This window comes from Arachis stenosperma, chromosome 5 (genome assembly GCF_014773155.1).
Source record: "Arachis stenosperma cultivar V10309 chromosome 5, arast.V10309.gnm1.PFL2, whole genome shotgun sequence".
Lineage (NCBI taxonomy): Eukaryota > Viridiplantae > Streptophyta > Magnoliopsida > Fabales > Fabaceae > Arachis > Arachis stenosperma.
This window is the reverse complement of record NC_080381.1, coordinates 9,869,477-9,880,894: the sequence shown is the minus strand read 5'-3', so window position 1 is coordinate 9,880,894 and position 11,418 is coordinate 9,869,477. Positions and strand designations below refer to the sequence as shown.

The window sequence follows — 11,418 nt, the reverse complement described above, 5'->3', positions numbered from 1 at the left end:
GGACGGCCCGGGATCAGGCACCTGGGGGATACTCAGGACAGCATCAACCCTGTTTTGCCAATTAGGTGCCCTACCTGATAGTATCTCGGGAACCATCTGTCCCCACCCCTCCCATCCTTGGCATGGAGCCAGTCTATATTCGAGGCCGGCTCAGACTCGTGCTGAATGCCACCCAACTGTGGCAGCACCCTATCCACCTGATGCCACTCAATAATGGCGAAGTATATCAAGCAAGTACATGCATGCCACAGCCGACTGTGCTCCTCTGTGAAAATCTCTGGATGAACAACAGCCATCACGTCGAGCGAAGCACAAGGCTCCCAAATAATCTACAGATGTTGACAGAATACATTTACTAGTCCTTTAACTAGCAAATATATAGTTAAGTACTAGAAAAAAATTAAAACAAAATGAATAAACTTACATCTCAATTGCCTAATCGGTCCAACGCTAGGCGACACTGGACGACTCTCTCCTCCTTGCGGTGGGATGTCGGCAAGTAGGTGGCCCACCTGAACGAATACAATGTTTTACAATGTTAACAGGTAGAACCATAATAAAAAAAGTTACAGTTCAAGTCTAACTGTAAAGATATATATACCTGGAAGCCAATGAGAAGGAATATGTGTCGAATCCCCGCGGCTTGAGGCTAGGAAACCGCCAGAAAATCCATGACTGCAGTAGCTGTAGGAGGCCTGCCAAGTTCATCACATTTCTGTTGGCCACCCGACACATGTAACGATATAGCCAGGCCAACGCTGCCGACCCCCAGCTATAGCTACCCATATCATCAAGCCTCGCCACAAAGGGCAACCACCGTATATGAACCCGGTTTCCACTCTTGTCACTGAACAACTGAGTGGAAAACAACATCATAATATAAGCCCGTGCATATATGCGTACGGTCTCCTCCATAGCATCATCTGACAGCACCCTGAACCTCTCATGAAACCAGGTGAAGTGGACTATATACTGCTTGACCTTATTCTGTGGTGGAAGCTCGCCAAACAGTTCCTGAAACCATTCCCATGCCGATTTGTCTTCTTCCATAAACTTCTCAAAATTTGTAAGGCATCTGGATATAAGTAAACCATCCACGAGCAGCCCTAACTAGTATGCTACATCCTGCAACGTGATAGTGCACTCTCCAAAGGGCATATGAAAGGTATGCATCTCAGGACGTCACCTCTCAATGAAAGCGCTGACTAAGGGCTCGTTCAACCAGAACCACCTGGTGTTGAGCCTCGCTAGGTGGTACAAACCGGCCATCTCCAGATACAGTACGATCCTGTCATGCAGAGGCATGTTTTGCTACCTCTGGACACTATAAATACACCTAGTCGGCTGGAGCATGTGATAGAAAAAACCAAACATATAAAAAAACCAACACTAACACATAAACCGCTACACCCCTATTGCGGTTTATGCACATTATTCATCCATACGTAAACCGCAATATCCCTGTCGCGGTTTATGCTTATTTACTCTAGCACGTAATCCGCGACACCCTATAGCGAATTACGTGTATTATCACGATTTACATAAATTATGAAAAAAATATATTTTAGTATCTATTTTTTATTTTATGCATTCTAGTAAATTTGAATCCTATATTATTTAATATAATAAATTGTCCTAAAATTAACGGTCAAAAACACTGTAAATAAGTGTGATGTACACTTGAAAGTTTTTCCAAGAAATATTCTAACATGGACTCGAAGATTATGTTTGATGAGGTGCCAAAAATCTAGTAAGCCCAATGGTGCGAGAGCAAACAAGAGTTATTACAAGGGAAAAGTATGCATGGAAGCGTGGCCAAAGTATAGTGTGCGAACAAGACCAGGCGAGCAACCAACTTGGGTTGGTCGAGTGGACAGCTCATTCGTCTGCTTAAGTAAATGTCGGGAGTTTAAATCCCACTTTGTGCATGCAGCAATCTATTGACCAGTGGTAAACCCTTAAATGGAGCTCAGATCCGCGACGGATTAGTTTTTAATCTGTCGAATTAGGAAATATCGTTTGAGTAAACCCAAAAAAAAAAAAAAACCAAGACCAAGCGATCAAGAAGGATCTTTAGTTATCTAAACCACCAGAGCTTTTCTCTTACCTTCACCACATTGCAACCACCTATTATTAGCATGCATCTTAATATGTATGACAAATATTTAACGGTTGACACATCAATAAAGACGTCTAAAACGTCTTTTTTTAAAGATATTTTTTAATAATTAAAATTTAACTCATATGATCGATTAAATTGTGTTATTTGTTTTTAAAATTAGATAGACAGATAAATTAATTTGACCAAAAAATGGTGAATCAAATTTTGAATTAATTTAAATTAATATAATTTTTTATAAAAAAGGATTACAATATGTTACCTAGATTATTTCTTTATCAATAATAGGTTTACCATTGTAATTATTTTTCCTGTCATAGAAAATGACTAAAATATTCTTATTATATATTAATTTTGAGAATCCTAAATTGTAGCATTTTTTTTCTATCGTCATAGGATTAGGATTTAGAGTTTTTATATATATATATATATATATATATATATATATATATATATATATATATATATATATATATATATATATATATATATATATATATATATAGGAATATTTTAGTTAAGGATATTGTAATTATTTTTTATAAAAAAATATTAATTTAAACTGATTTAAAATTTAATTTATTAATTATTTTGACTAAATTGATTTGTCCTGTCTAATTTTAATAAAAATAATATAGTTTAATTAATTATATGTGTTAAATTTTAATTTTTTAAAAAATATCTTTAAAAAAATATATTTTTGACATCTTTATAAGTATCTCTAGATTTTTTATGAATAATGAAGATATATCCATAAATAAATGTATTCAATATTGTCCTATGTGTTACTAGTTAATTGTCTTTGGAAAGCTGTGTGGCCGGCAACACCCGAATGCCGGATACATCAAGAGGAAAAAAAATTGTATATACACACAGAAAATGTTTTCAAGAAGCTAGATAATATAATAAATAAATAAATATAAAAAGTCGACTCTTAATTATTAATAACATAAGTCATTTTTATGAACGCAATTTTACTAACGAACTAACTATGAGTAGAGCTAATTCTATTCAAATATTAAAAAATAGGTCTATTACAAAAAATAAAATTTTTTTATTATTTTAATTTTTTGGATTTTAAAATAAAAAATAAAATAAAATTTATTTAGTTAACTTATATTATAGTTAGTTTCTACATTTTTTCTTAGTGATATAATAATACACAATTTTATTTGCGTAAAACTAGAAAATTAAATTCATATTTTATAGCTGTCATACTTAATAGTCTTGCCCTCTATCATTACGTAATTGAATTGGTAAGAAAACTTTTGGCAGCACGCATTAGAAGGTTTACATCATACAACAGTGACGGAGCAAGGAGAAGTAACTAGAAAACCAATACGGATATGGAAAAGGAGAAGGAGAGCAACAAGAAGAGAAGGCATTTTGTGTTGGTTCATGGTGCCTGCCATGGCGGTTGGTGCTGGTATAAGGTATCTGCTTTGTTGAAATCTGGTGGTCACAAAGTGACAGCCCCGGACATGGCTGCCTCCGGTATCCATCCAAAGAAGGTTGAAGAGCTGGCTTCCATAACCGAATATGTGGAGCCACTGATGGAGTTGCTGGAATCTCTGCCTTCAGAGTCAGAGGAGAGAGTGATATTGGTGGGTCACAGCTTCGGCGGTATCTGCATATCCATGGCCATGGAAATGTTTCCCAAAAAGATTGCAGCTGCTGTCTTTCTATCTGCTTTCATGCCTTCTCCCGACCGAGGCTTTCTCACTCTCTACCAAGAGGTGATAATAATTAACTGCCCTCTTCTTATTCCTTCCTTCATAATACAAGTATTATTTCATCATCATCCAATATCTCCTCAAATACACATCATTATAATTTGTATGCGAGATTTACAATCCCAGCAGTAAATTATTTAGTAGTAAAGAACACAGTGATACAATATACACAAAGGTGCGTTCTGTGGTGGCTGTAGTGTTTCTATGACTACAATGGCTAGCAGGTGTTCTCCAATGATAAGTCTATACCAACGTTCCGGAAATTGAATTAGTCATCGGAGTCGCTTTAGTTTTTTATTTATTGGTTCAATTAGTTTAATTTTGGTTCAACTGAAATAACTTTTTTATAATAAAATAATAAAATAAATATACTAAAACATAATTATAATCTAATATAAATTTTAAAAATATTATTTAAATTTAAAATATTATATCAACTACAATATTATAATCTCATCTAAATATAAATCAAAAATCAAATTAAAAAAACAACCAAATATAAAATACCAATATTAAAATTTGTCATCAATGATCAAAATACAAAAAACTTACTGTAATTTAATTGGTCGAAATCATCTATCTAACAATAAATTTTAATTATCAGTAGCCCAATATCAAGAATAATGAATAGCAAATCACAACAATTATACAAATTAATAATTACAAAATAAAAAACAACCCTACAAGAACAATAATTTATCAAATTAACAAAATAACAAAATAAAAAACATAACTCAGATATGAATAATTATTTAAATTAACCATGAAACAAAAATACAACAATCAAACTATCAGAGTACCAAAACACAACACCTCTAACAATTTATCATAATACCAAATTAACAAAATAAAAAACATAAACTAAAATAAAAAATAATTATTCAAATTAACAATGATACAAAAATACAATAACCGAACAATCACAGAGTCAAAGATCAACATTTCAACAACAATTTTATAAATTAACAATAACAATAACATGAACTCATATCAACACCACAATAACATTTAAAACAATTAAAACTAAGAAACAATAGCAATAAAGTATTGGCAGCAACCCAAACACAATAAAGACATTTTGAAACTCGAAGGGATGATGCTGAAACTCGAAGCCTCGAATACGAGACGGAGAGGGAGCTCAGATGAGGGCTGAACAGCAGCAAAAGCACGGCGATATTGCAGTGGAAGCTCGGCCAAAATAGAGGTCAAAGCGTGGCGATAGCAGTGGGCTAGATCAGAAATGAGGGCTGGAGGCCTGAAGCTCGAACAAGCGACAGAGAAGGAGCATAGCGGAAGAAGCACAGTAATACAGAGGTGGCGAAAGCTCAGAACATACACTAAAGCTCAAAACTCACGGGCAAGCATGGCGATCAGACGTGTTGCGATGACGATGGCGCAGTGCGAACGGTGGTGGTTGGGTGTTGAAGAACGGCAACAAGATAGAGTCTTCCTCTCTGTTGCGTGCCTGCGTGCTTCTTTTCTATGTGCTGTGGAGAGGCCATGGAGGGAGAGAGAGCTTAGGGATAATGAAAATTAGGATTTTGAGATTTCAAATTTGTGAAACAGCATTGTTTGGAGTAGTTTTTAAAAAGTCGGCCGATTTTTAGTTTGGTCAGACTGACTAATTTCTGGCTAGTTTAATAGTTTTGGCCCGATTTTTGGAGGAGGCGATTTCTCTTATTACCGGAGTCGTTATTGTCACCGACTCACCGGTTCCGATTTGATCGGTTTAACCGATCAGTTCGAACTAATTTTAAGAAGCTTGGTCTTTACATATAAAAGTGGTTGGTGTTCTTGCATGAATAACCTGGGTGTAAGTCGGTTCTTGAGAGTCGATGTCGAGTTGTTGTCCTCAACACCGAGCTATAGGTCTCGAGAGTCCGAGCTCTTTGTCCAGGGGTAGATCACGCCGTGGAGGGTGTGAACAAAGGGGGAGTGCACCTGCAGAAGGCACTCCGATACTTAAGTTAGTATTGTGTACTCAGTGTTTAAGAGGTATATAATAATTCTATGAATATAGAATGTTAGACATGAAATAGAACTTATCATGTCCGTGTGTGTTTGTAATAATTCTATGAATATAGAATGTAAGACATGAAATAAAACTTATCATGTGTTATCCCCTGATATTAGATCTAGAAAAATTTTTTATAGGCATAAAATTGATTAATGGAGTTGATGTTATGACTCTTTGGTCATTAAGATGAAAATGATGGGCATTAAGTTAGTAATGAAGGTGTTAGTTACAACCAAAGAATAAATAATAATTAAGGTCGAGTTATAATTCATAATGCACAATAAAAATCGAATTATAAGGTGACAAATCAGTTGGGTTTTAACTTTCAAATTGGGATTGTTAATCATGGTAAAAAAAAACACTAAGAGAAAAGGTAAACTCTTTGAAAGATTATTAATTACAAAATTAGATTAATTTATGCTAGAAAATTTGAAATTTTAAAAACAATCTTATTCTAGAATTCGTGAAGGATGAGGTATGACTAAGTTAGGATTTTTGGTTTGTTGTTCACGGCGCATCGCACCATGGCTTGGGCATTTGGAGCGCATTTCGGGTAACTCAAAGAAAGAGCACCTGTCGAAGGAAATCCATCGTTAAAATTGTCAGTAGCAGCTGGCGTGGTAATGGCAAGCAAGTACTTGTGGTCAAAGAAGATCAGACTTCGATTGGATAGCGGTAACCGATGAAGACAGATCGAATGATTTAACTACAACAATGTCATTACTTCCATATTTAACTACTACAACATTAGTGACTTCTGGTTCTCACATGGGAGCTCGTAATCTATTTTAGAGACCAACGACCTCCATTGACACCGCATCTCCAACCACCAACCATAGATACTCCGAAATTTACTCCCTTCAACTACCTATTTTCGAATAACTAACTCCACCGCTCTCTGCTCTACAACACAACATCAATACATTACGATGCCAAATGCTCTGATGACAATTATTTCTTAGCGGAACATAATCGTTTGAGCAATTGTCATTGCTAGTCTTAGAGAATCTCTCTATTTACAATTCAATCCCCACGGTAAAAACCCAAAAGTAACTGCTATAGCTTAACATGTTAAACAAAAACCTCTGCTAGCACGTGTCATCTCTTTGCTGGCTGGTCAGCGTATAGCCACAACGGACGCGGCCACTAGAGACGCAACCATAAACAAATTCTTTTTTTTTTGGTCAGTTGATTGGACAACCCCCAATCCTTGGTACCTCAATGGATTGGGCAACCCCCAAATCCTAGGTACTACATTCTTTTCTCAATTGCAATTTCTAGAATTTGAACCCTAGACCTTTGAGATGGAGAAGGGGAGATATGCCATGTGAGTTAAGGCTCGTTGTCATAAACAAATTCTTGAATTCAAGCATTCTTTTTTTTTTTTTTTTTGGATGAAAATCATTCAAATTTTATTGCCATAATCACAAAAGGAAAAAGAAATATCCACGAGATTATTGCCATAAGGAGTTTTTTTGTCAAACTGACCATATTCATTTTTATTGGGCCACATGCCTAATTACATTTTTTTACATTTGAACTTGTTTTAGATATGACATATGGTTTTCAAATACTTTGGGCCTTTTCTTGAAAGAGAAAAGCCCAACCCAATATTATGCTTTCGTCCTAAGTAACCTCTTAATGTAAACCAAGTTTACGTCCAAAAATATTCTAACCAAGTTTGTCCATTCTACCTTTCTGCTTAGCCCAGAAAAAAACTGGCTTTGTGGTTTCTAGTTTCTACACGACCCTTCGTACTATTGTAGTCGTACTATGCAAGAAACGCTTTTTTATTTCTTACCAAAAAGAAAAAAACTCTTGTATTGATATCCCTTTTATTCACGAATCAATAAATTTGGTATTCAGTTGTGCTAAACTAGGTGAATTTGAGTAGTGGTGTTATTTTATGCGAAAGAAAACTTGTACATGAATCAATTCACCGAACCTTAAAATGACTTCATTCGTGAAATTCGCAGTATAACCAAAGACTGGACTCTAATATGGACTCGAAGATTCTGTTTGACGAGAACGCCCACAATACTATTAACCCAAATGGATCTATGATATTTGGGCCTCAATTCTTAGCATCCAAGTTATATCAACTGTCTCCAGTTGAGGTAAGTATTTGATTTTTCAAACCTTTTAAAACACGTAAACCTAATTAATTAGCGGATTCATTTTAATGAAAACAAAGCTAATGAAATCAATTTAACGGTGACATAAGCAGGATATGACCCTAGCAATGTCATTGCTTAGACCAACACGTGTCTATGGAGACCAAGAAATGTTACGAGAGCAAACAAGAGTTACAAGGGACAAGTATGGTAGTGTGGCCAAAATATACATAGTGTGCGAACAAGACCAAGTGTTGAAGAAGGATTTTCAACTGTCAATGATTGAAGGGAACCCAGAAATCGAAGTGAAAAATATTGCTGAAGCTGATCATATGCCCATGTTCTCTAAACCTCAAGAGCTTTTCTCTTACCTTCACCACATTGCAAACACCTTTTATTAATTAGCATCTGAATAATGCATGTCTCCCTTTATTTAAACTAGAAGGAATTAAAATAAAATAAAATAAAACCTTGTGGGGATATTCTAATACAATTTGACTCTTTAATTTATTTTAAACTTCTACCATTTATTAAAAAGTATTGAATATTGATTCATATAGACCCACAAGACCGAGTAGGTTCGATAAAGTTTTTATCTAGATGTGTTAGGAGTGTCCATATACGTCTTTTTCAATATATATCTCCTTAAAAGTTAATTAATTTAGTTAATATATAAAATTAAATTATTCTAAATTAGATCAAAGTTTTGATTCCTTTGAAGATTGTACTGTTTAAATTTCAAATTTGCTTTAGCGAGATCCTCAGGTCCCAAAAGCCGCATCATGTGATATTAATTTATGGTCTTGAATCTGACATACACATGCTTACCCATTGTTGTAATCTTTTTTCCTTTATCTCAATTCGTTTTTCCTTTATCAGTAAGTATACAGAGAGGCCATGTTTGAATGTTGGAAAAACAATAGATGTATGTTAGATCTTTTCGCTTGAGGTGTTATTTTCAATATAATTTTGGGCTTCTAGATAGGCACTGTAATGGTCCTAAAGGATCACATATAGAAAGGAATAACATGCGTATGTTATTCATTTTGGTGTATGTGATTTCTATATAACATGTATGTTAATTGCCATCACCCTAATTCATAAATTAAGGTTGTGATCAAATAACTGTTAAAGATAGAAAACTATATGCTTATTATTGTCTTATATAGTTAACATTATTATATTTTATATCATGTAAGTGACAAAAACAGAAGCTAAACACATATTTGCTATGCTTCACTTGTCTTAGCTTCTTTAATTTGTATTATGTGTGTATTGTAGGATGTGAAATGATGTAACTTAGACCCCATTATTATCTAGTAGACGTCATCTACCACTAACTGAAACGTAGCCCATATACTTGTTATTATTGTAACCATAATTGCTCTAATGGGACAATATATAATAATCAAATTATGAATAGCTTGATTGTGATAGCCTCCCATTTGTTTTTGGGTTGAATAGTGGAGCTTTCGGATCAGATATTATTGTGACCATTTCTCAATCGCTCAACATACAATGTGCTTGCCTACATGCCATATACAAAATAATAACAATAGTTTCTTCAATTCTTCTAGTATGAATATAGTAACTATGAATTGACTGATGGATCAGAACATGACACATGATACAAGATTTTTATATATAAAAAATATAATTGTTTTTATAATTAGAATCTTGACGATGTAATTAATTCATAATTTAATTCTAAGATAATAAGAGTGAATTCTCCGATGCAGATGGAAACTCATGGAAGTTGTGACTTGTCAATTGCATAGCCATTCCAAGCTCTATAGTGACACCATAGAATGCACCGAAAAATAATAATAAAGCCTTAATGTATTTTTTGGGGGGGGGGGGGGGGGGGGGAGTAACGGTAAAGGGGAAAACTCTGATAATGGCTTTGTTGGTCATGTATTTTTGTGAGTTCTAATTTGGAAAGCAGAAAATTAAATCCCTATATTGGTCCATATAAAGAATCTTGTAAGCCCAACAACGATAGCTTTTGTCAGCTTTGAACTCTCTCTCTCTCTCTCTTTCTTTCTTGTTTCTTTGGAATTCTCACTCCTCAATCAATCTTGTTGTGGAACGTGGATGACCATACTATGCATGTTTTGCTGCTTTTATGGTAGGGTCCATCCTATATTCCTATGTTATGTGAGGATTATTGATGAGGAATAAAAAGCTACAATAAATACAAAATTAATTAACAACCATCCATATACATCACACCCCCTCTCTATTTCTTTCAAAACATCATGGATCTTACTTCTTTTCAACATTATTACTTTGTACCTATATACATTTGAGGCTAAGAAACTACACAAATGTATAAACCATAGACTGAAAAAATGACTTCTCTGTGAACTACATATATATACACACACCGTGACAGATAGGATATATAGGTATTACTGTTTTGTATATATAGTGTTGTATAGTTAGATTCAAATTAAAGACAAAAGAAATAGATACCCTAGTTAATGATATAGAACTACAAATTTAAATATGTACTTGGTACTAGTGTTTGTGTCCCATGCTAATTAAGAGAATATCGTACATTTGATTAATTTCTCATTTGCTTATCCTAATTATGATAGATTGATTGTACTTATTACCACTACTCTAACTAAACTCAAGTGCAATCGACTTCACATGAAATGGATAGTTGAGAGCCGTTAGATAAAAATTTAGTCAAATCAGTCAAATTTTCCACTAAGTTTTCACCTCCTATTAATTGTCATTAGGTGATGAAGGAAGGTCCATCTCACTAAACTTTCTTTTTAGTTCTATCTATGAAATTTTTATCATCATTCATATTTTGATTAACTTCTTCCTATAGATCTTTCAGTCAAATTTTAACTTGAAAAGTTCATTTGAAGAAAACGTTTTGTACATGATATATAACGATTTGGGCGCCAACAAAGTGAATGTGTAAAGCCATGCATGGAGGAGAAAGACAAAGAGAAGATGAGGAAAAAAAAAGTTAAAAATGTTATTTTCAACAAGTTTAAGGTAAAAAGAATGCGAATATCTTTCTTTCCTTATTATGTGAAACAACCAAAAAATAAGTACAAATATATATAAATAATGCTATCTATACCAATTACTTATTTCAATTTATTTATTATCTATCATTGGAATTCATTTTGGCCCTTGTAAATTTATTCATCTCATTAGTTTCCCTCCTTTTTAAAACAGAAAATTTTTTATTTAATTTTGATTTGTACTGGGATTTATTATTTTTAGTTGAATACAATGTAATAATAAGACCGTGCTATGTTAAATAAAGTATTTTTTGTTCTGAAGTTTATTAAAAATTTTAAAAATATTTTTAAATTTTATGTTGTTTTAATTTTGTTTTTAAATTTTTAATTTGTATCAGTTAAATTTTTTAAAAATTTAGAATCAATTTAGTTATAATTCTTGACAACT

The 11,418-nt window shown here is 33.7% G+C and overlaps 2 protein-coding genes across 2 annotated transcripts; one reads left to right on the top strand and one right to left on the bottom strand.

Annotated features, from left to right (window-relative positions):
* Window positions 1–427: 427 nt before the first annotated feature.
* LOC130980385 (protein MAIN-LIKE 2-like) lies at window positions 428–1,305 on the bottom strand. Its single transcript, XM_057904073.1, has 3 exons — window positions 1,187–1,305; window positions 602–1,075; window positions 428–512 (listed from the first exon to the last, which is right to left on the bottom strand). The coding sequence occupies exons 1-3, from the start codon at window positions 1,303–1,305 to the stop codon at window positions 428–430; spliced, it is 678 nt and encodes a 225-aa protein (XP_057760056.1).
* A 2,069-nt stretch (window positions 1,306–3,374) lies between these two features.
* On the top strand, window positions 3,375–8,421 carry LOC130982655 (methyl jasmonate esterase 1-like). Its single transcript, XM_057906699.1, has 3 exons — window positions 3,375–3,855; window positions 7,846–7,986; window positions 8,097–8,421. The coding sequence occupies exons 1-3, from the start codon at window positions 3,466–3,468 to the stop codon at window positions 8,382–8,384; spliced, it is 819 nt and encodes a 272-aa protein (XP_057762682.1). The 5' UTR covers window positions 3,375–3,465; the 3' UTR covers window positions 8,385–8,421.
* The last annotated feature ends 2,997 nt before the right edge of the window (window positions 8,422–11,418 follow it).

Bases quoted from the DNA above. Each gene is read 5' to 3' on its own strand.
- LOC130980385 (XM_057904073.1), bottom strand. From the start codon at position 1,305: ATGCCTCTGCATGACAGGATCGTACTGTATCTGGAGATGGCCGGTTTG. The intron at 1,076-1,186 runs GTGACGTCCTGA...ACTTATATCCAG, and splicing joins GTCAGCGCTTTCATTGAGAG to ATGCCTTACAAATTTTGAGA. The intron at 513-601 runs GTATATATATCT...GTATTCGTTCAG, and splicing joins TCCTTCTCATTGGCTTCCAG to GTGGGCCACCTACTTGCCGA.
- LOC130982655 (XM_057906699.1), top strand. From the start codon at position 3,466: ATGGAAAAGGAGAAGGAGAGCAACAAGAAGAGAAGGCATTTTGTGTTG. The intron at 3,856-7,845 runs GTGATAATAATT...TGAAATTCGCAG, and splicing joins TTCTCACTCTCTACCAAGAG to TATAACCAAAGACTGGACTC. The intron at 7,987-8,096 runs GTAAGTATTTGA...TGACATAAGCAG, and splicing joins ATCAACTGTCTCCAGTTGAG to GATATGACCCTAGCAATGTC.